This window comes from Apteryx mantelli, chromosome 21 (assembly GCF_036417845.1).
Source record: "Apteryx mantelli isolate bAptMan1 chromosome 21, bAptMan1.hap1, whole genome shotgun sequence".
NCBI classification, from domain to species: domain Eukaryota; kingdom Metazoa; phylum Chordata; class Aves; order Apterygiformes; family Apterygidae; genus Apteryx; species Apteryx mantelli.
In genome coordinates, this window is record NC_089998.1 from 2,461,622 (window position 1) to 2,485,281 (window position 23,660).

Here is a 23,660-nt window from a genome sequence, read left to right on the forward strand (position 1 = left end):
GTAATCAGACTATAATTATTTTTGAAGCATTGTAAGGCAATCATGCAGGCATACCTTGATCAAGATTTTTAAAAGTGACTAATTGTTTTTAATTTTTCAATTTTGGAATGTTTTATTTGAAGTTTAAAGGAACATGATTATCAGAAAATGCTAAAGAGTCATGTGGAAGATGTATTAAGTTGTAATTTGACCTGTCTCTTCAAAAATTGCTGATTCTTGTCACTTGGTGGCTGGATTGATAGCTATCCCCCTGGATTTCTGAGCACTGGTAATGCGATCAGATATTTTTGATAGCTTTACCAGTTTGGGCAATGCCCAGAAGAGATACAGCTAGAATTTGTTGCCATGTAATAACCTGCAGAGTAAATTGTTGGCCTATTTCTAGCACGTAATAACCAAAGGTCCATATAAAAAGAATTGTGCAGGGTCAGTGTGACCATGCAGGTGTCGGTGAACATGCATCCATTCTTACTTTTTTGGGGCAATGAACCCAAGATTTTGGCAAGGAGAGGTTTAATTTAAAAGATGAAATTTCAACACTGACATAGAAATGATGTGATTGTGCCCAGCTCCCCGTCATTTCCAGGGGAGTTACAAGTGATCAGTAGCTCTCAGAATTAGCCTGTTTATGATTTGGCATCTCTTTTTCAATCATATTTATAGGTATTATTTTTGGCATCACAGAATATTCTGCTTGTAAGCTTTTTACATACTTATATAACATGTTTTCTGCTTTAGGAAACCTTAGTATTTATGTTTGGTTTTCATTACTGCATAAATCTCAAAATGAGGTTTTATAATTAAAGAAAAAGTTTCCAAAATTACAGTATTGAATCTTACAAGAGTGCGGTTATCATAAGATACAATTGTTTTTTGTGCTACAGATCTCAGACTTTGGAGCATGTGTCAGACGCAAAAGAAGAGCTGTTGGATGCAGGACCACCAGACAGACTGGAACATGATGCCAACAAAAATACAGAGGCTGGCCTGCCCTCCCTGTGTCTCAAGCAAGTGTTTCCAAAGTATGCTAAGCAGTTCAATTATCTGCGACTTGTGGACAGGGTGGCTGCGCTGTTTATCCGATTTCTTGGTGTTAAAGGGACAACAAAGCTTGGGCCAACAGGTTTCCGAACGTTTATAAGGTTAGTGATGTGAAGGTTTCTTTAAGAATTGCATAAAGCATAGTAGAGAGTTTAGAAACTAAAAACCCTATTGTGTAGCACTACTGTTACTCTGCTGAGGAAGGACTGAGGAAGTAAATTGTGTGCATATTGTCTTAATTCATCTTTATAGTATCCACTTCATGAAATATACTACACATGTGAGGAGTTTGAATAAATTACACTAATATCTGTCCTATTGCGTTTATTTTTTCTGCCCATAAAATAAAGGCTAAGTACATGTATTTATCTCTCCCTAACTATATTAGCCCTTTACTGTAAATTGTTATTTCAAAAAACGTACAAGAACAGCATGTATCAGAACTTGCTAAATACATTTTTAATTGGCATTAGCTATTGTGGAAACAGTCATGGTGTCATAAACTCGGGATTATTCATTTGTTTGCAAATAAGCAGTTGAACAGAGGAGTGCATATGAATGACTTCCAAAGGCTGTTAGAAAGAAATACTCTATTTCAATTTATTCATAGCATTGACTTTTCCTTGTCACAAACACATACTTCTTAAATTTCTATGTTCCCTATGCTTAGAACTTTTTTTATAGCTGCTTGCCGTACATATGGAGCAATGGCCACTCAAAGGCAGGTAAAATAGGTGCTGATAGAGGATTATGGAGTGGGCAGGGATGTCTGTGCTTCAGTTGGGGTGTATATTACAGTCTCCAGCTCCTTATGCTGACATTGAACATGCTGACAGCTTTGAGGGAGATATTTGTATGAAGTTCTTGTGTGTCGCTGGGAAGAGAAGTTCTTGTGTGTCGCCCTGTGTTCATTGGATTTGTGTTCCAGCTTACTCTACTTAGAAAATAGCCTGCTGCTTTTTAAACGTACGTATGCTCCTGAACGCTTTAAAGCTGTCACTCTAGATACTCTTGTGGACTGAATCTAGTGGGAATAGGCATAATGAAGAGTTATCTTCACCCTCATAATTGTATGTAGAGAAGCAAGTTATGGAAGCACATGTAATTCAGGTATCATAAATGAGGAAAATAATAGCATGGTGATAGAGATAACTTCCTTTTATGTCTCTTGATATTTGGGAACGAGTCTAATCTTAAAGAAGGTATACAGTATTTAGAATAAGGTGAACATAAACTGACCTGTGAAACTTTATCTAGTAGGTACTCTTGGGTCTTCATTTTACAGCAGATCAGTAATGGTTGGAAGATACTATTTGCAGTCCTAGTCAACATGTCAAGTTTTTAGTAAGCCTTAGAAATACGACCAGATCGTATTTAAAAATTATGAAAAAGTGACAATTGAGATTGGGTGATTTGAGATTTGATTTTGCCAGCTGTGGGGGCACAGCCTTCTGCTCTAAGCCGTAAGAGACCATTTCCAAGTGCCAGTTACTGATGCATTGTGCACTAAGGATTTGCATCATGAAATTGCAACTTGCAGTGGCATGGAATTCAATTTATTTTTTCATATACTTTGTTTTTATGGATATATCTGTTATTGTCATGGTACAAATATCTCATTTTCTCTCTTTCATTGAGTATGACAAAAGAAATAAGCAGGAGCAGATGTACTCTTAAAATACAGAGATCTGTTTTCTATGCAGAGGCCTTTAGCATTCAAGAATTAATATGAATAATTCAAATTATAGGAATTATAGATATATCTGCTCTACCCACAGACCAGTGCAGGATTGTTTCCAGTCCTGAATTTACTATTGTTTAGTCCAGTCTTAATTTGGTACTTTTCAGATGAGCAAAGTATAAATGCCAACATTTCCTTTTAAGATCATTAAAATAAATTAACATATCTCAATGAAATGGTGTTTACTCTACAGTTTCCTAATGCCTCTTAAATTAAACTTTTTAATATGGGCTAATATTTTATTTATTTTTTTCTGCAGAGGATCTTCACCATCTGCATGGCCCTTTTCTGAAATGCTGTCCTTACTACTCATTTCAGAAATAAGGTCATGTTTCTAAAATGTGTGCTGCATCTCTTTTTCAAGAATGAACTGGTACACAAGTGGGGGCAGGGGAAGGGAATGGTTGCAAAGATTATCCAGCCGAATTTTAGCTAATCAAAATCTGCTGCCTTCAATAGTTTCTTCATTCCAAAAATATAACTCAAAGGGAGACACAGAATGCTGCCCATATCCTTGCTTGGATGCTGCCTAAGGTTTTAAGGACTATCTAGGCTGTATCTTAACTCTTCTCTGTTTTAGGCAGCCTGCTTAGGTTACTGAAGGGCAAGATTCTTCTGAATTATCCTCTTTTTTTTCTGGCTAGAAATTTTGGCCAGCTCTTTGGCATGTGCGGTAGTTCCAGACAGGCTGCCAGACATCTGGAAATCCTGGACAGATGGTTAATTCTCATATACTGATCAACACTATACTGCAGGCTCAGACCACACAAGTGTCAGATCTCCTAGACGTGTGCTTATCACCAAATGCCTCAGATGCAGCTGGAAGAGGGAGAGCTGTTGTTTTTCATGCAGTGTTCAACAACACGTAGGTTAAATTTGTTCAGTATTCAAACATAAAGAAGTGATTTTGTGCCGGAAAGCTTTCCTCCAACCCTTTTCAGACCAACAGTATCAGTCAAATTAATATAACTTTGTCTCACGTAGACAGTCTGTGCAGATTTGTATTGGCTTTTGCAATGTATCAATTCATTCCATTCTGTTATGGCCTCAAAAAGAGTAGTAGCAATAGTCTAGGAGAAAGCTGTAACAGTCAATCAAATCATATTTTTAATAGAAATATTCACAATTTTCCTCTTTTTTTCCTTGTTTATTGCAAAACCAAGATAAACCAGTTAATCCATAATATGACCTGCTTCCTTTTTGTTGCTAGATATTGACCTGAGATTGAATGTATAAATCTGATTTAGATGCTCAGAGCCTTTTTTTGTCAGTGATGGTATCTGTGGGATCTGAACAGGTAGCCAGATTAGTTACATACGTGGAATGATTTGTAAGTGAAAAATTCAGGACTTTTACCATTTCAGACATGTACACTTAATAAATGCTGGTTTGTTTGGTATCTACTGGATGGCCTTTGTTGGACTCAGCATGTTATCATGGGTGGGTACACAACGTGGGTAAACTTTTCCTTCATTGTTCTCCCAATTGCCCTCACAGAATTTTTCCTGACTTGGAAGTTTGGAGGTAATCAGGCTATATTTTTATTTTGTCTATATTTAACAGAAACTGCAAGCTGAGTAACAGCAATTTTTCAATGGCTTCTGTAGATATCCTATACATTGATATCACGAGAAGGTGGAACAGCATGGGAATCGATCACAAAGAATCAGGTAACAGTATTTTTATTTGAAGATAATGAAAGATGGGTTTTTTTGTAGTTTTGCTAGTTGCAGCACACCTCCAACTTCCAGCAGAAATAATGGGAGCAAGGCAGGTACATCTGAGGCATGTATATGTACAACAAATTTTTCTGTTTAGTTCCAAGGCAGTTTCCCTTTGTCTATAGAGTAGATCCCTTAGTTTTCAGTTTATTTGTCAGAACAAGGCTTCTGCAGGCCCCTTTTTTGTGCTTGCAATTTTGCATTCGTAGTTCTTGTTGCTGTTTGCAGAGGAGCATTTAAAAACATTCCTCTAACTTAATTACAGTGTAAGGAGATGTGTCCATATTAGAGTAATTTACACGGTCTAGCAAAACAAACAAACAAGCAAGCTACGCAGGAGCTAAAAATAAATACGCTCAACTTCTCTTTTTGATTTAACTCTGTTCTCCAAACAGGTTACTTCAGGGACAAACAAAACTACCTGTATTATTTTTCTTTTTCCAGATAGTTTCCCCCCCCACATCAGTATACTCCTTACTTTCATTTTCATTGCTTTTGTGATTGGTAAGGGAAGAATAATAGGTCCCTGCACAGACTCACACAATGCTATTAAATTGGCTCCAAAGTCTTGTAATTACAAAAAGCTGCATTTTATCAAAAAAGGAATTCATTAAATAATAAACTTCTTGGAGCAATAAGGTGGGTGTTCCTATCAAGGTACTGCAGATGGCAGTTAACTTACTACAGTTGTGTTGGCAGTATATAGAGGGGCTTAAATCCAAACCTTTAAGGGTAAGTATGCTTCTTAATTATCATTTTAAGGGCTAAACATTCTCATGTTATAAACTAATGCTAAGATTTTGTTTATTCTTTGGCAAAGTAAAAATAAAATCCAGCCTACCCATCTCCTTAGTGCTAAATGTGTAATATGGTGGCAGAAACATATATTTTTAATTAAGCTATTAAATAGATAAATTAATCATAGCACCAGGAAATTTTTTTGAAATGAATGACTATAAACTTGCAATACTACCTGGTCTGTTATTAAGTCTGAGTTAACTTTTCTTTTTTGCATTTTAAATTGGTGTGGCAAAGCAAAATCTGTATAATCAGTTCATATAATGTTGCTCATACATATTTTGTGTGGTTGATGGTTATCTTTGTTTTGCTGACCAGAACAGTGAAAGGAATATTTATTTTCAGTAACAATATAATTAACAAAATGGAGCTCCTTTCTGACTTCTGTCAGACTTGCAGCTTTTCCTCTGGGCCGTACAAAATGCAGCCATTGGGATCATTTTCTCATTGCCTCTTATGCTATCTCAATTTGAAGCTTTTCTTTGTTCCTGTTACCTATGTCAGACTCGTCTCTGTTTCCATGATATTCCAGCCTGACATTTGTAAAGAGGGCAAGAATATAGAAGAAAAATTAAAAACTGTCTATGTAGAAAATTATATTTATTTAAAAATGGCTTTCTTCTCAATTAAATTTGAATATGTATTCAGGACCCTGACAAAACTTTAAATCAAGGAGCTTTAAATATTTTCTCTGCTGCTTTTGCACTAATTTGTCTCTTTCTATTAAAAATAATATTAATAATAAAAAAGGCTCTGAGGCTTTGGTATCCTTCCATAAAGCTTGTGCTAGGAAATAGAAATGTCAGTTATTGTCCTGTGAACCAAATGGGATTTGAAGCCCTCCTTGCACACGCAGGCAAGTGATGATTACCGGTGGCCCAAGTCCTGCAGAGGCAGTCGGAGATAGATGTTTTCCTCCTCAGTCACATTTTGCTCGCCTGACTTCTGTAGGTGCTGCTGAGAAACAAAAGTACCCAGCGTACAGCAGAAGAGCCCGCTTCCGAACTGCAGGCACGTTAGGGAGGGGGACAGAGTGTTACATGTTACACTTCCCGGTATAAACTCAGGATGAATCTAAGGAACAAATCGAGGCACTTTGAATCAGTGCCATGGCTGTGAAGTAGAGGTGACTTGCTATATGTGAATGCATATAGCAATTTTAGGACTTTACCCTTCTATTCTGTGCAAATCATAAACTCCTGGTTTCATCAGTGCTGTTCATCTTTTGTGTCTTTCTCACAGCCTGCAGATTTGAAGCTCGTGTTTTTAACACTAACCTCCATCTCAGCGCTTAACAACTTATTATGGACAAGTAGTTGTGCTTTCTGCTACAAGCACCCCTGGATGGAAATTGCACTCCTATTTGTCCATTTAGGATCGTTATTCACTTATGTCACTTCTAAGCCTTTTTACATCCGACTTGGATTGTAAAGCTCAGTGTAAGTGTGTACTACGTATGGCTAAAAGGCTTTTGTAAGAAATTCATCTACCCCAACAAGAGATTAATTTGTCCTGTGACTCCCTCTTTTCTTCAGTTTTAGAGAAGAGGATTAAATAGCCACACTAGGCCGGAGAGAGGAAAGAGGCAGTAGCAAAATATATACAGCTCCTGCTTTCCAGTTCAGTAGGGGAGATCACTGATTCAAAAGAGAAAATATATAGAAAAGCCTAACCTTCTTCGACAGGAGTTGCCAGGTCCATGCCATACCATGCCACTTGGAGTGGACTTTCCACTGAACAACCTCTGGGAGGGAAATTGGAAATCAATCATCTAAATTATTTATTCCTACGTAAGGGATAAATAATAAATTAATAAATAAAAATATAGCACTTAGAGATGTCAGACAAGAACAGATAATATGCAAAGTTGTTTGCTAAACAGCACTAAGAATTCTCTAGAATGTTAATGCCCAAAAGGAAAATGTTTATTATATGGCATGAGCTTATTCTCAGCTTCCTCAGAGATTTACTCTGTGACCATCACGTAGCTTCCTGATACTGCAGTGAATAGTTGAGAAAATGAATCTAAACACTCTCCTATAACACAGTTGCCTTTAGAATATTAACCTATTATAAGAAATCTGTCACAATTTAATAAGGAGGCTAGATAGTGAGTTTTCCCCACAGTGAGAAATGGTTATATTAGCTTTGGATCCACACTGATAACCCTGGGAACCCAGAGCTGACTGTATACATCCAGATAAGTGACCTAACTTTTTGGTATACATATTTTCTATGTTGAAGTTTAGAAGAAGTTTCCCAAAACAAAATCCTCTGCAAACCTGGCTTTTCTAATTGTTTTAATTTATAGTTTTGTTCTAAATGGTAGCACACTATTCCTGCACCATTAAAGGACTCTTGCAATGCTGGATGCTGGAGGTAACACCAAAATGCCCTGTTTGTGGTCATCAAGATGGATTGTCAAGGTTTCATTTAACTCAGAGTGGCGTAAAGAAGTCCGCCTAGAGGCTGCTTGTTGTAAACTAGCATGCTTGTCACAGAGCTGCAAGCTGGTATCTTTCCAGAAATTGGTTCAAAATATATTTTTCTATAAGAACCTGAACATGGACATCAATGTATATACTCCTGTGTCCTTTTTGAAAGGTTAAAATAGCAGAAGAATCAATAGTCTCCAAGTTGAGAATGACTTCTTGGCTTTGATACTCCCTTTCCCCGTATGAAATAGATCTGTAGTTCTCTCCTGCATAAACATCAAGAATCTCAATGATACATGTAATTTTTTGCTAGGGTGTGCTCAGGTATGACACCTGTAAAATTATTTGTATGTCAGCTTTTTTTTTTGAATATTTAAACATGCTTCACAAATGTTAATGAAGCTTCTATTCTTGTGAAATAGGCAAGTATTATTTTATCTTGCTTGAGCACAGATATTCTATAATATCCAGTGGTCTCCGTGTATATGAAGTCAGATAAGGTACAAGGAGAATAATTAAAATAGACTGTTCAGAGGACTGATGGAAGGAATATATCTAGTCGTAAGATTAGAAGGGAGAAAATGAATGCATATCACACAGGACATAGTGTGGTTGATGATTGTGTGAATTTCTGTACTAGTTTAGGCAGGTTAGAGTCACCTTAGTTTTATAGGTGTGAAAAAGTTTCCAGGTGCTGCAAATAGTATTTAGCCAGTTTTTTTCCACAGATCTGAAACCTACAGAAAATTTGTGTATTTGCATTTAGAATGTCAGTATGGGTATAAGTCATTTATGTGGTTGGTTGATAGAATTTCACTGGCAAAAATAATAGATGTGCAGGTGAATCTTCAAGCCCAGAATTGAGCTTCCAGAATTGAAGAGATTTGTTGAAAGTCTCAATGAACTAGATGGTTTTCTGGGTGTTAAAATTAAAAAAAATTAGGGTGGGGGGGTGAGGGAATCAAAACCCAACACTAAAATGTAACATTTTGGTATGTAATCTTGTCGAGATATCTGTGTGGCTTGGCTTTGCATTTGGCCCACTTCCAGCTGGAATCAACACAATAGCTATTGCTGTTGTGATAAAACAGCAGCTTCTAACTTTTCCATTAAATGCTTCACATGAGTGTCATTTTTTAGAAAGTACGTATGCTACCAAAGGTGTTTCTCTGCCTGTAGCTCACCGTGACTGATAAAATATTTATTGAGCTGGCAGCTGCTGCTTTCAGATAAACCAACAATTTCTTTGCAAGCTGTTTTATAGCCAAGATCGTAAGTGACCCCAACTGCACCTAGCTGAGAGAAATTATACTTCAGAATGTCATTGTAGTATTTTTTAAAAGATGTCTTTCCAGCAGCATCAATACATCAATGTTAAGTTAAAAACCCCGAATCTTTCAATATCTCATCTTAAGATAATCTTCTAAAGTGTATGTTCAAACTGGATGAACCAGTCAAACACAAAGCAGCTATGACTGTTCCATGTTGCTGGCATTCTGAAAAGCTGCATTGTGGTCTGGCTTCTTGATTAGGAATTAACTAAGGTATTACTTCAAGGTTTAAAATACAATAATTAGCGTTAATATGCAGCCACTCTTTCCACTAACTGTGTTAATATATTATTAGTATGATGTGATCAAACAACATCTGAAGAATTCTGTCTTGCAGCATGTGGCTTCTGCAGGGTACTTTAGTTCATGAAGGGGCAGAGCAGAGTTTTGTCATAGCAGAATTTTTTGGCAATGCTCTGCTTTCCCTTCTAACACACTTCAACTGGTTGTCATTCATGCCATTGAAACAAAACTACTATTTTCGAGGGCTTGGCTTGGATCTTTCCTGACATTAGTAAAGTGTATGCTCATCTGGGAGTTCTACAGAAGAAAAGGAGAATAACTAACGTTGCACAAACAATGTTTTTTTTTTCTGGAGGTATGGTAGATATTGGAGTCCTTTGGAATAAGTAAAATCTATGATAAATCTGTTAAAACCTACCTCCCAACTGCCATCTCCTCATCTGAGAAGACTGGTAGTAATATTGGAAGATTGATACTTGTATTTCCATTTCATTTCTATAAATCTGTGTCTGAATAGATCTGTTAGTAGTGTTTTGAAAAAAGAAATGAGAAAGAGGATCTGTAGGAAACCTCTGTAAGACAGCTGCTGATGAATAAAACCCATTCCAATATTTGGCGACTCCCTCCATTAGATGTCATGAGCCAAATAAGCCTTCTGCACATACCTTTCAGGTTCCAATTTTTGCATTTGGCCTGTGGAGAAGGACAATGTGCCCACTCTCCCATTTGTAGTCTCCTTTAATTAGTATTGATTGGGTCAGCAAAGGGTTATGCCATGAGAAGTTATACTTTGCATATACAGTGGTTGAGAATATATTTACAAAAAGTATAGGGACTGGATTTCTGAGTGGGGTAATGGTGGAGTAGAATATGGAGCTGGATACTAGTTTAAATGCAGTCTAAGTCCCTTTGTACAAGAAGGTGTAGAAAGGCTCAGTCCAGCTTTTACTGCAAAATACCTTCCTTACCAAAGTACCAATGTGACTGACAAAAAAATTGCCACTTTGGCCTCCAAAAGGAGGGGTAAAGATTCATACATACTACAGTGTTAGCAGATGGAAAGCAACACTTAGCAGAACTCACTTTTGTGATAATGTGATACCCAGTAATGGGGTTTTCTTTATAGCACTACAGACTAAAATGCCATACTGTTTGAGTAGTCCTACATTTGAATTTTTGTTTTAGGTTCATCTCTAAAAAGACAAAGTTTAAATGACCCACTTCAGTTGCACATGTAACTTGTTTTTCTACACAGGTGGGTTTTATTCCCTGAAGCTTTATATATTAGTAGGTATTTGATTTGGTTTCAACTTACTACTTGAGGCAACAGAAATCAAGTCTGATCTTATGTCAACTTAATTGTACAACATCTTAAAATCAGTTGTTGCTGTAGCAGTTTTCCTCTGGATGCCAGGCTGCTGGTCAGGCTGATGATGGTAGAAATCAGTCTCTATTTCTGAACAGCCTCACCGATTGAGAATACGATCCATCTGTAACACAGCCTGGGCATACTTGCTCTACTGAAACGCTAAATGATCTGACATGTGTGTCATATACAAAGAACATGTTGCCTTTTAGTCTTTGAAAGACAGATGGATTTTTTTTTCTTAATGAACATTCTAGATGGCTACTGTTTAAATTAAAAGATGTTAACTAACATGACTGCATGTGTACACACCCTGGCACATAGGCATTTGGTCCTGGTGCTAAAGAAACAAGAGTATTTTGTTTAAAGAATGTAGTATGCTAGAGAATTCTGTGTTATGAATCTCCTATGAACTCTTTTTCCTTGCAGGGATGTGTTGGCAAGCCTTTGTGGAAGCTTTCTTCTGCCTGGCTCAGAAAAAATACAAGTCACTCCCACTTCATGAGCAAGTGGCATCACTGATTGATTTTTGTGAATACCATCTAGCTGTTCTGGATGAGAAGCGCCTGGTTTGTGGCCGAGGGATTGTGGAGCGCCGAAACGCACTAGTTACTTGCCAGACAGATGGACTTCAACTTATACCAGCTGCTCATACATCCCTCCTGAATCGCATGGCCACAGCTAGTAAGCTTGCAGATTATAGAAACCATCAATACTAATGGTGCTATTTTATCAGGGCAGAGCAGGGGGGGACCGACAGAACTGAGAATCAATTCCCAGGTACATATGAAAGGAGGTGAAACACACTCTCCATCTCTCCTCCATCTGATAGGCAAAATTGTTTTACAGCTTTTTTTTGATTTACACTCTTCAAAAAGTCTATCGCAAGCTCCCATTTCCAAATAATGACCCTTCCTGGCAATGACTATTTATTTACTTCTCCATAGAACCTGCAGTACACCTTGAGTGACAAACTGTGTCTTTATTCTGCTTGCATACAAAACCATGTGTGAAGACAAACAACAAAAAATTTAAGGGGATGATAACCAGCATCAGGGGATTGGTTGCACTGATTGAGAGGCATGTTACATGAAAGGAATTATGTTGCTTTGTATGCACTGGATGTATCGTGGAAACCATGTAAGGATCTGCAGTCTAAATACCAGTTGTGGGCTTTGGCAAACTAAAGCCTGGAATTACGTATGTGGTCAAAATTTAGGCTTTGACCATCTTTTTTGGTAGTTTGGACTGAATTTGTTGGTATCGATACAAATTTTGTTCATTTTCTACAGCTATGTACTTCATTCATATTTTAAGTTAATCTTGAAACATTGAAATCATAATATTTTTGCTTCTATTTCTTCATGCATGACTTTGCCATGACAACTACTGTTAATTTTTTTAAGAAAAACTAAAGCTGTTTACCCTTTTTGCTTTCAGAGAGCCAATAAGCTCACACTTATGCACAGAAAAATTAACTTTGTTAAGTCAAATTTGGTGAATCAAGTGGTGTTTTTGTCTTCAACTATTAAGCACTGCTTCTGCAAAGAGCTCTGTAAGAGCCCCTTTACAGTGTAAAGACTAAGAGTTTATTTAGAGTCCAGTGAAATCAATCCAGTCAGTATTCAGTATTCTAGGATTGTTTTTTGTTTTGTTTTGGTTTTGCTTTTGGCTGTTTGCTATCCTATTTAGACCTGCAGTAGCATCTAAAGTAGATTTTTTTTCTCTTTGCATATGTTCTTCATTTTTTCCTTAGATAATAGTATAATTCTCTAGAAATTAGAACTATATTATGTAACAGGATGTTTTGTCAAGAATGCTGGACTATACCATTATAGCTTTTTTGAAGGAGTTATACAGAGTGGTCTTATTTTTAAAGAAATGAACCATGAGTCCCATAATAACACTTAGGGGGGCCTAAGTAGAGACATGAGGATATTTGAAAGGACATGATAATTTGGCACTTCAGGGCTGTTTAGTCAAGGTTTCCCCTCTTTTTTTTTTCTTTTTTGGTCTCATACCTGAATTTTTCAGTTTTTGCCAACATGAAGACATATATAACTAATTCAGTTGTATATGTCTTTTAATAAGATGCTTATTCTTCTTTATTGTCCTGATGGACCTTCATATACTGCTAATTCGGTTGTGTAAGACAATGAACAACTCCAAACAGTATGTTTTGATTTACATATATATTTTAGGAGAAAAGTTGTATGCTTTCAGTTTTTAATATATGCAGAAAATTACCTTAGCTTGATGCTGAAATGCTGTAATGGCTGGCATATCAGAAATACCCTTGATAAAACCTTATGTTTTAAATATGTTCTTGTGGAAAGTGCATTTTCAATGCAGAGGATTTAGGACCTTTACACCCATTTGATGCCATAGACTAAATGTATATGCAGTATTGAGTGAATTTTTACTTCAAGAAAGGTTTAGAGTTTACTTTCTTGATTTTAGTTTTAAGTAGCATGCATTTTTCCCAGGTAGCAATCAGTAGCATGGCTGCACAATGCAGAAGTCAAGCTGAGCCCAGAAGAAACTAAGACCCAGAATGTGTTAATATCAGATGCAGAAGTACCACCTTATCCTCTTGTTTCTTCCTTAACACAAATAATAATAGTAGTAGATAATCTATTTTTCTGTAATGGCTAGACTGTTTGAAATTTTATGTATTGTACAGGTAAGAGGACGGTTGTGGACTAATGCCACTGCCCTCAGCTTTGGTTAAGTTTCATAAAGATTATTGCAGTATGAAGATAAAATGCCAAACTCCAACGTTTGGCATCTGTCAGAACAAATGAAGCTGAAAGGGTCATTTTTTTCACAGTTTCATTGTAATATATCTGAAGACATTCACAAGCTGAAAAATGGTTACTTCTCATTTTGTGACATCTGATATTTGTCTTGCGATTGGCAGTGTGTTACTAGAAAATAGCTTACAGTTTCTCTCATCTTGTGATTGATGTCCTGTAGAGACAGACTTACAGAAGAGTAGGATTTGAAATGTTACAAATGTGAATGCCTTTCCTTAGAGCTTTCAAGTCGTACAACCCATGCCCTAAAATACCAATTTTTTGCTACCATATAACAATTACCCTGATATCTAGGTGAAATAAATTAACCATTGTATATAATGAACACTGATAAAATCTCTCTGTATTTTGATGATCTTTATATTCTCTGGATCTAATACAGATTTTTAAAGCCTGTACACACAGAGGCTATAAATTGGGTAGTATACCCAATTTGTCTCCTACTTCTAATATTAAGGGTCCCTTGTAGAATAGTCAAAATATTAAATTATCTTGCTCTAGTAATCCAGTGTTTGTATATTTTTATAACTGGAAAATTGAATGCTATATTATTCTCGGGGGGGGGGGGGAACAGGAGTGTACTTCAGAGATTTAATGACAAAGTCGCATTTCTTCCCTCCCATCTAATGCAGTTTCTTCCCAGTGTTATTTAGCATCCACAGCAACTTCACATAGACTTTTAGTAGTCCGTGCACACACAAAAATGACCAGAGAGGCTTAATTCAGAATATGAATACTAATCAATGATTATAATCTGTTAATCCTGAGGTACCTTTCCAGCAGAAGAAACAATAAATGAATGATATGCAAGTGTTTCATGTTTTAAAAAAACAGTACTTTTCTATATATTCTTTTCAGAGAATAATACAGCATTCAGTATTCCATTTATAAGCATATATGAACATTGCGTGCCAGTGAAATCTTTCTCATTATCAGACACATTGGGGCTGGTGTTCCCCACTGGGTCTAAACCAAAATAAATCACTTAAAAATCTAAAGCAGATTTGAGGCTCCTGAGTCCAGAATTTCAGTCCAGACAGATCCTCTCCCTCTAGGTTTGTATCTAGCCTGAATGTGCCTGAATTCAGTAGGTGACTCCTTGTTAGATTTTAAGCTCAGTGAGTTCTGTCTCTGCAGACTAAGGTTTGTCTTCTGCCTAAACTTGCCCAAACTCCCAACTTGCCCCATTATAGCCACGTGCTCTGAGAACATTTAACATACACCAAAGTGGATCAACTTGCCATACAGTTCTGGCTACTTTCGTTAAAACCCAGCTGCAAAGGGAGGTACCCAGCTAATTATACAGTTAACCTGTGTTCAGATGCGGGACCCCAGGTCACCTGCTTCCCATTTCCAGGCTTCTCCTCCCCATGCCCTGGGGGTGACTCCTTCCTACTTGCTCTACCCCCGTGGTTGCACCAATATTCCATTCAGCCCGTCATCAGGGAACCCATGGGCTTGGAAACCCTTGCGATGAGGAGAGTTCTCCTCCTCTGTCTGCGTTTTAAAAGAAATGAGACTTGCATGGTCCTTTGAAAACAGGGAACGTGAATATCCTCATATTCCGGGTGCTAGTGGCCGAAGGGGCGGGAGGTCTGTGGCGGTTCAGCGAGTGCGGCAAGGGCATTGCTCTCACACTGTTGAACGTGGGAGCCCTCAGGGCAGCATTAAAATCCCAGGAGGAGCTGCCAAAGGAGGAGCAGCTGCCTACGAGATCTGCCTGGATGGTGCCCGGGCTCTGTTGCTCCTGCATGAGCTATAAGTTACTGACGAAGCACGCGTCCTTCCTAAGGACGTGTAGCTGTCCCCGTCCAGCACTGTGCTTGCTTGCTAACGTGAAACAGGAGCCGAAGCGCCTGCCACGGTGCGGGTTTCGGTCTGGGGCCGGGCATCTGCAAACCAGCCATTGCGGCAGCGCCTCTGGTTCTAGCCAGCCCTGTGTCTGACCCTGTTCAGATTTCTGTGTGACGGACCATGACAATCTGTTCCTAAATATTACCCAGTTCCCTGTAATTTATTTTCTTTTCCATCATACTTTGTTGTTTTTCCTCTTAATCCCATGGTTCTGCTTTTTCAGCTCGCCTAATAAACTGCTGCGGTCAATTTGGCTGAATCCATTAGTTTAACTTCCTGTGTTGCTATATGACCTGTTCTGTAAGCTGAGCGTCTTCGTTTTGAAGGGGAATCTATCCTGCTTCGTCTTCCCGAGACGTTAGCATGCATCAGGCCTTGCTGAGTAGATGCATCAATTTTAGATTTTCTGTGCTCGATCGGGAAGATTGATCTCTGCTGCTCTTGTCCGTGAGTGCTGGCCCTCCGCGCTGCCAGCCGCTCTCCTCTCCACGCGGTCAGTCCGACGTCTTGGATGTAGTGGTTTCCTTTGGGATTCCTTTATTTGAGTTTCACAGAGCAGAAACGCATAAAGGACTGCTCAGTCTGGTCAAGCCGGAGCAGAGCTGTAACCGAACTGTACAGTTCAATGCACACAAACCCGCACGCTTCGCCTCCGCCGATCACGGACTCAGCTGATATGCTTAGTGGTTGCCGTCTGCCTTGGCTTGCCAAGCTGTAGCACGAGAAGCTGCGTGAAAGGTAATTTTTTTTTTAAGGGACGACGCTTGTCCAGGCAGCGAGCGTGGCAGCGCGCCCTCTCCTGTGCCGTGGCGTTTCCGTGAACGCCCGGATTTGGCGATGCAGAAGGGCAAGGGCAGCTCGTGGGGGCATGCCGCGGCCAGGCCCCGTGTCGCTTGTGGACCACGGCGTTGCGAAAGGGACAGAAAGCAGCCGCCTCCGCGGGTGACGCGCTGGTGGGACCACTGCCGGGGCAGAGGAACCAGCGAGCCGCCGCTGGCGCCCACCTCCGCAGCGCGAACTCCCGTTTAGCGGCTAAACTGCCATTTGCACTGCTCGCTCGCGTGTGGAACAGTGAATGCCGCTGCTGTTTCCTTCCCCCCCCCCCCCCACTCTGCTTTTAAAATGTTGCACTTTAATTCTGCGGATGTTTTGACCTCCTTCAACTGCCTGGCTGCTTGCGTTGACAGCAATATGTATATTTTATCACTGGTGTGAACGGTTGGCATTTGTTACTATTTAACGTTGACGGTGTAGAAAACACCACGGTGTAAAATATAAGCTGTGAGTGATTGGTAAGATGTGTGTGTTTTTTCTTTTTCTTTTTTATTAAGTGTTTTCAGTGGTTAAAAACCACTTCTCAGTGCGGGAGAGGGGCCGGGCGGGGCCCGCGGTGTGCGTGTGGGGGAGGGGAGGTTCTGGAACCTTCCCCCGCCGGCCGTTACCAACGGCCGTTACCTGCCGCCCAACGGCCGTTACAACGGCCGCGCTGCGGGCGGGGCAGCAGCGCCGCGGCGGGGGAGGGCCGGCGGCAGGCAGGGGGCTGCACAAGCCGGCGGTCACCGAGAAGGGAACCCGCAGTGGTCCGAGAGCTGTGCAGCAGCGTGCTACAGTGAGTACGTCTTCGAATACGTGAATTAGACTTTTTTTTTTTTTTTAGTAGTAGTAAACGGGCTTGTGTTTATAAACCATTGTGAGAATTTTGTTGCTAAATGCACATCGAAACTGCCCCAAAGGGAGACGAAGAGGGATTGAAACCCGTTAGAAATGGTGTTGGGGCGTCCCGCGGGAGGACCCTGTCACCGCTCCTGCGGGACACTGGCTGCCGCCGCCTGCGCCAAGGAGGGGGCCTGTGCAGTGGTGGCACGCTCCTCTCTTTTGTTGCTGGCTTTGGTTTTAACAAGTTACAGAAAAAGACGACTCCTTGAGTCCTGTAGATTTGAAGTATTGGATTAAGCAGTGCTATAAAATATAACGAATTGATCTTAATGAACTGGTCTGAGGGATGTTAACAGAAACTCCCGGCATTCTTAGGCAGCTTTTCGATACAGTTCACTGAGTTAGTATCCACCAGTTGCATTCTGCTGCACAAATGTGTGTTCGAGGACCCCCTGAAAAATACCTACCAAATGGACTCAAATGATTTCTTTGAAACCACTGAAGGATTTTCTATACATACATATTAAGACTGTTTTAAAACACATTGGTAAACTAACCTTAAAAACCTGTATTTTGAACTTCTTATGGTCTTGATGTTCTTGTCATTAAATATGAGCTAGCTAGATGTTTTAAACACTTGAGCTGTTCTGGTCTGGTTGTATTCCTAAACTGCATCTACTGCTGGAGGATCTGGGATCCTGACACTTTTTGCCTGCTTAGCTTTCGCCAGGTCACCTGGGGAATCTGTGGTAGAGCCAGGGCTGGGGGCCATGGCTGTTAACACACTTACAACTCCCCAAAGCCCTAATTGTTAGGGGAACCCAGGAAGGCAAATTTTCCCTGGTGTGCATGCAATTTTCAAGCAGCCTGAAGTGAAAGTGGTGGGAAAGCATGAAGAAATACAGAGGAAACTTGTATTTCTATGCAGATGGCATCAGAGCCATGCGTGGCTCCCATCCCACTCTGCCAAAGGCCTTTACCCAGTCAGAGGAAAGAGGTTAAGTCTTGATAATTACTTTGCATCTCTTGTTCTGCAGAGATGTTGTTTTTGAGTGTATCCCTCAGGTGCTGACTGTTTCAGGATCATGACTATTAAATAGATTATATACGTTAACACTATTTAACAGTATCTACTTAATATGTCAGACAGCTATCAGAGTAGTATTTATCACCTGATAGATTTGTCATTGTATAGTCTTGAATGAAGTAAGTCACTTTCCGTGTAATTGTTACTGTTCTTCATCGCTGAGAAGGAAACAGATTGTAGGAACCCTGCTTGGCTTTGGAGACTGTTAACAGCTGTTTGGCAGCTCCATGAGCTTGCAAAGGTGCTACTGTGCAGTTCATTAGTTTGAAAGGGGGAGAAGCAATTGACACATCTGTTCTGCATTGTGCATTTTCCACCTCTGATCTCCCATCATCTGCAAAAGTTGATCAAAGCCTCGTAAAGCATGGAGCTGTTATTTTACTAACACTGTGAGATGAGGGAAGTTGTAGGGATGGTGTGATGCGATGAACTAATGTAGTATCCTATCAGTTATGAATTCCTCGGGATCACTTGAAAATAGGGCTGCGTTTACAGTTGGCTTTGTAAATGGGCTGAAGTGCACCAGTGATTTATAAATGCCATTAAGAAATACTTCAGTAATAAATTCTGAACAAATTATTCTATGAGAACCTATGCACATGTAGAGATGAAAAATCGGGGTTTCTGTTTGCTCTCTGCAGAAGCTAAGGAGTGGGGGCGTGAAGGAAGAAGAGCAGTAAAGGCACTTAAGAACTGGTTGAAAATGCTAGTGATCTTTAGTGTCAGAGCAACAGATTTGCAGAGAAGTGATTTTTTTTTTTTTCTTCCCTTCTTCTCACCTGTTGCTCTCTACATTTTAATCAAAGAACTTTATTTTTCTTGAAACTCTTGTTCTCACAGCTTTTAACTTCCAATTTTCTTTTCCCCTGCTATTCCTCTTTCATCCTCCTGCTTTTTTCCCCCCATGATTGTCATTATGAAGGAGGGGAGAACTGAACTCTATCCCTTTCCCTCTCCTTATCCTGATAATTTTTGGTATTATCAAGAAGACAGATTATTGAACCCCATGGTTCTCATTGATATGACTAGTTTTGGAAAGGGTTGCCTTGTAGAGAAGTTCTATCTGAAGAACTTTGCGCTCTTCCCAGCAGCCAAGCTCCCCTGCGGGCCCAGCCAGCTGGAAGTGAACGTGGGGATTTTGGTAGGTCAGTTCATTCTGCTTTTGTTTCCTCTAACGGTGCCTTGTCCCAGCTCTCCTTTGTAGCGAGCAGTATACCCAGGTATCTTGTGCTGTGTGTACCTGGAAAGCAGCAGTGAAAGTCAGCACAGGCTTTTTCACTACTGGATGCCTTTATCTGCAGCCTCTCAGATGTGTGGGTGGACCTGCCAGGCACCTGCTACAGTCCAAATGCTTTTTGTGGCTGTTCCAATTTCTGTGACAGACAAACAGATCTGTCCTTCATGTGCATGGTTGCCTTAGTCTCTATTTTTTATGTTTACAAAATGACTGTAAAAATTTCCCAATAGTGAGCTCAGTAATTAAAGCAATGGTTATTGTGTGCTGCCTGTTAAACAGGCTTAGGAATAGCTGCTTTCTCTGCTCTTGTGGCCATGCATATTTGCAATTCCACGCTGCCATCCCTGCAGCAGTCTCCTTGTGGCCTTTATTGCCAGCTTGCTGTCAGAAACAAGTCCTATGCCCATCCCTCTGCCTTGCTAACCTGCAGCTTATGCCAGCCTGATGTCCTAAATTCCTGAGCAGCTGCTTTGTTTAAAGATGTCTTGTGCCAGTTTGTTGTCAGGAGCAAACTGCAGACAAGCTGGCCAGGCATGGAGGCTCCAGAGGTGTTCTGTTCTGTGCAGTTCTGCTGGTGAGGATCAGCTTTATTCTCTCTTTGTACTGGTGGTTCTGTCTTGCGTCTGTTCAGACTGAGACATCCTTTTATACAGACTGGGGTTGCTGGACTATGAAGTGCTACAGGTGATGTCTCCTGGCTGTTACAGGGCAAGGGCTCGACTCCTCCCTGCTCCTGATGACAAGCAAGTGTGTGTTTAGCTGCTGACTGGCACTGGCCAAGCTGCTTAGCCTGGTGCTTCAGCGTGCTTTGGTGTCATGCTATGTAGGTTATTCACTTATTGGTTTAACTGTCGTAAAATCTTAGATAGCTTTCTGCACGGTGGTAAATGGAAGTGCCTCATGCAGGCTTTGTGCTGGGCCAGGCTGCAGCAGTTGCAGTAGAAGCAGCTACTCACTGAGGCTGTTTCTGCCATCGGGCACCTGGCTGTTCTTTCCAAAGATGCTACAGTGTGCTTCTTGCTGCCCACATGTGCAAGAACAAACTACTCCAAGTACAAACTGAGCACCTGCTTTTCTCAGGCAATGACTCTGTTTATACAGTTGTCACCTCCTTTTGGAGATGCTGATTATCATGACTAGTAGAGCGCCTCTGCCTGCAAGCGTATGCAGGTTCTATAGCAAGCAGTCAAGTGTGTTGAGTAGTTAGAAACCTGTCCTAAAATATGAGAGTGTTGTCACTACCTATCTTTATGTTTGTGTCTCTAGCAGTGCTGCTGCTCGGTTACTGTTTTTGCTACCTGTCTCTGCTTTCAGACTTGTTTTTGTGTGGGAGAGAGATTTATTCCCCTTTCTTTTTGATGCATAAGTTTGTGGGGGGAGGAATGAGAGCACAGCTCTGTTCGGAGTCAGTTTACTTAAAAGCAGAGGCTTCCAGCAGCAGTGGAATGTGAGCACACAAACGTGAGAGCCCCAGCATTAGCCAGGTAGGTTGAGGAGCGCAGCCAAGACGCTTAGCAGTGGTCAGCTGTGGTTTTGGCTGGAGCTCTCTTCTATGCCCACCTTTTCCCTCTGCATGAGGTTACTATACTAATCTAGCGACTCAGGTATGTCCACAGTGTTTGGAGAGAGACCTCTCACTCTCCAGGGCTTCTTTTGCCAATATCCTTTCCTGAGGCTAGGCTGACTGATCAGACCTTTCTAGGCTACACTAAAAGCTGTTTGTTAAGAGATGATTATAGCAAGAAAATACCCAGTCTCCAGGTCTCCACTGCATACTGTGTCTATGTCCTTGGGTCCTTCCTATGCTGTGTCCTAGATAGTGCTGTTCAAACCCTGGAGGAGCTTATTAACCATTTCTAGCTGGGGAATATCACTGATTACAGCAAGGGTTGGAAACCTGAGCTCCTAATTTCTATTCTTGACTCTGTGAGGGAATATGATTGGTGCTCTGTGGCTTCTGGTTCTTAGCCTTAGACATCAAGGTGTAAATATGCTGAACGCCAGACAAATGTGCAAAGGGGAACCAGCTCTTTCCCACCCCTTCACTGTTACTTCAGGAAGCATGGTGTTAGGGAAATCAAACTGTTGCTGCCAAAGACAGGAGCCAGTCCTGCATACATGGCACCGGGATGGATGCTGCCCTATTTCCAATCTTGACAGGAGAGATTTATCTGGAAAGCATGGCCAGCCATAATAAATGGGGGGCGGGGGGGTGACATTACAGAGCTGATGGCACTTACCTGCAGGTACGTGGGTAAAGGCAAGCCTTAGCTTACCTTGAATACCAGAGAGCAGTGTGCCTTCCTGGCCTGGTGCACAGCCTCCAGGGAAGGAGGCTCCCTTGCCCTTGTACTCTTCTGTGTAAGTCATTAGCTCTGCTAAGGCACTGCAGCATCCTAATGCTGGGAAAATGTGCTTTCTATTAAATGCAGTCAAGCGTGGTATTTAACTTGCACTATAATTTTCCTTGTTTACAAAATGTGGGAGTTGGCATCAGCATGGAGTATTAAAAGGGGCACGGTCAGGGGCGCTGTCATTCCTCTTTAAACCAGCTTGTCTGTCCCTGTCGGTGGCCTGCCCTGCCTCTGCTCAGCTACTGTGGGAGCGTGGATGGATCTCAGCTCTGTGTAGTGGAGATGATCATGTTCTTGACTGCTTAAGCTGTGCACTCTTTTTGGGGACATTATCTGTTAATACCTGAGTGGTAGGTGGGTTAGAACAAAATGACCTCAGTCTTAGTCTGAATAAATGAAATGGATTACAGCTAAGACTTTATTAGGTAATCTTTAAAACTGTTTCCCTTTCTACACTAATGTGTCTAAGCTTTAAGACAAATTTGGTTTTTGGTTTTGATACCAAATAGCTGTGGAATAGCTGTTGTAAGGAAGAAAAAAACCCAAAACCCTCACATGGGAATTTTCTTTGTTTATGATGACAGTGCTTTGGGTTTTCAACCAAAGACTAACAAATCCAAGCACTGATGTCTGTTTTTCAGCATCTTGAAGCCAAAATTTGAGCAAATTGAGCAAAAAGAGTGTTTGGACTCAATTTTCACCTGATCAGCTGAAATGTTGAAAGTTTGAGAAGATGAAAACTGAGGGAAAAGTGATTTTTATTTTTTGATGTTCTAAACCCCCTTTTTTTCCTGAAGACATTTTGTTTTGACCTCCTAACAGATACCCTCTTGCAGAGCTCTAATCCATACGCAGCAATGCCTGCATGGGCAGAAGCGCTTTGGCAGCAAAAACTGACTGTCCAGACAGAGCAGACTGTCCAGATGCAGTGGCCGTAAGCCAGGCTCCCTTGTCTTACAGGCTGCTAGAGGGCCAGGCCCTCTTTTACTGGCTGTGCTCTCAGCTGCTTTTGCTCCAGGCTGTATGGTTTGTGTAGGCAGTGCTGTCCCTGGCTGCCCTGGGCCTCACCCCGCAGTGTCTGGAGCACCTGGCCAGCTGTGGAGGACATGGTGCTTCAGGGGATCACGTTGCAGCAACTCTTGCGGTTTAAGAGGATGCAGCAGAAAAAACAGTACTGCCTCGGTGAGGATTATGAAGCTTTCTACACAAGGAGGGTGTTGCTGTGGCTAGACTTCTGTGGTGACATGGGACTGATTCAATTCATTCATGTGTTGCAGAGGTCCTGTGTGGATTAGAGACGGCATTTGGGCTCCTAAGTCCTACTGAAATCTCAGAAGCAAGGTGTCTACATCTGCACCTTGTCTCTGCTCAGCCAGGCTGCTCTAGTCTTGCTCTGCACTCTGGGTTGTTTGTCTAAGGTTGTTTTTCAGTGAGGTGAAATTGGTAAAATTTTTTGGTTTAATTCTTTCCCTCTTGCTTGATTTGTTTCAGCAGGATCAAATCCTGAGCCCCATGTGCTAGCCCTGCCCAGTACCATATAGTACGGCTCATGTTTTTCTGTTAGCTTATTTCTACCTTGCTTACCTTCACTTCACCTTAAGCAGACAGACCAAAAAAATAAAAATAAAAATCAACAGTATCCAGATAAATCCATCTGGTCTCTGTCTCAGCCTCGTTTAACCTCCCATTGAAGAGATTGTATCACATGGTATTCAGCTGAAACCTATTACCTCGCATGCCCAAGCATATCATATTGAATTACCTTCACTCGTAGGGCTAGAGTGTTTGCTAATAGCAAATGGCATCTTTTAAGTTTGAAGTGATTTATTAGAATGCACTTTTATTTCTTTGTGCAGCAGGGGTTGTGTGTTTGTTTTTTAAACAGAGCTCAGTGAGAGAATGCAGATGGGCTTGCAGAAAAGGTCAAGAGAAGCTAAATAGAGGCTTGCTTTACAGGTCCTGAGCGTAAGAGTGCCAGGC

General features: G+C 40.8%; 1 protein-coding gene across 4 annotated transcripts in view; it reads left to right on the forward strand.

Moving 5' to 3' along the window:
• TTLL11 (tubulin tyrosine ligase like 11) overlaps window positions 1-13,996 on the forward strand; it is a 61,513-nt gene extending 47,517 nt beyond the window's left edge. For all 4 annotated transcript variants that reach the window (XM_067309230.1, XM_067309233.1, XM_067309231.1 and 1 more), the window contains 3 exons: window positions 885-1,142; window positions 4,346-4,452; window positions 11,106-13,996. In XM_067309230.1, the coding sequence (XP_067165331.1) occupies window positions 885-1,142; window positions 4,346-4,452; window positions 11,106-11,395 (655 nt within the window). In that variant the 3' untranslated portion in view covers window positions 11,396-13,996. The remainder of the gene's footprint in view (window positions 1-884; window positions 1,143-4,345; window positions 4,453-11,105) is intronic.
• The last annotated feature ends 9,664 nt before the right edge of the window (window positions 13,997-23,660 follow it).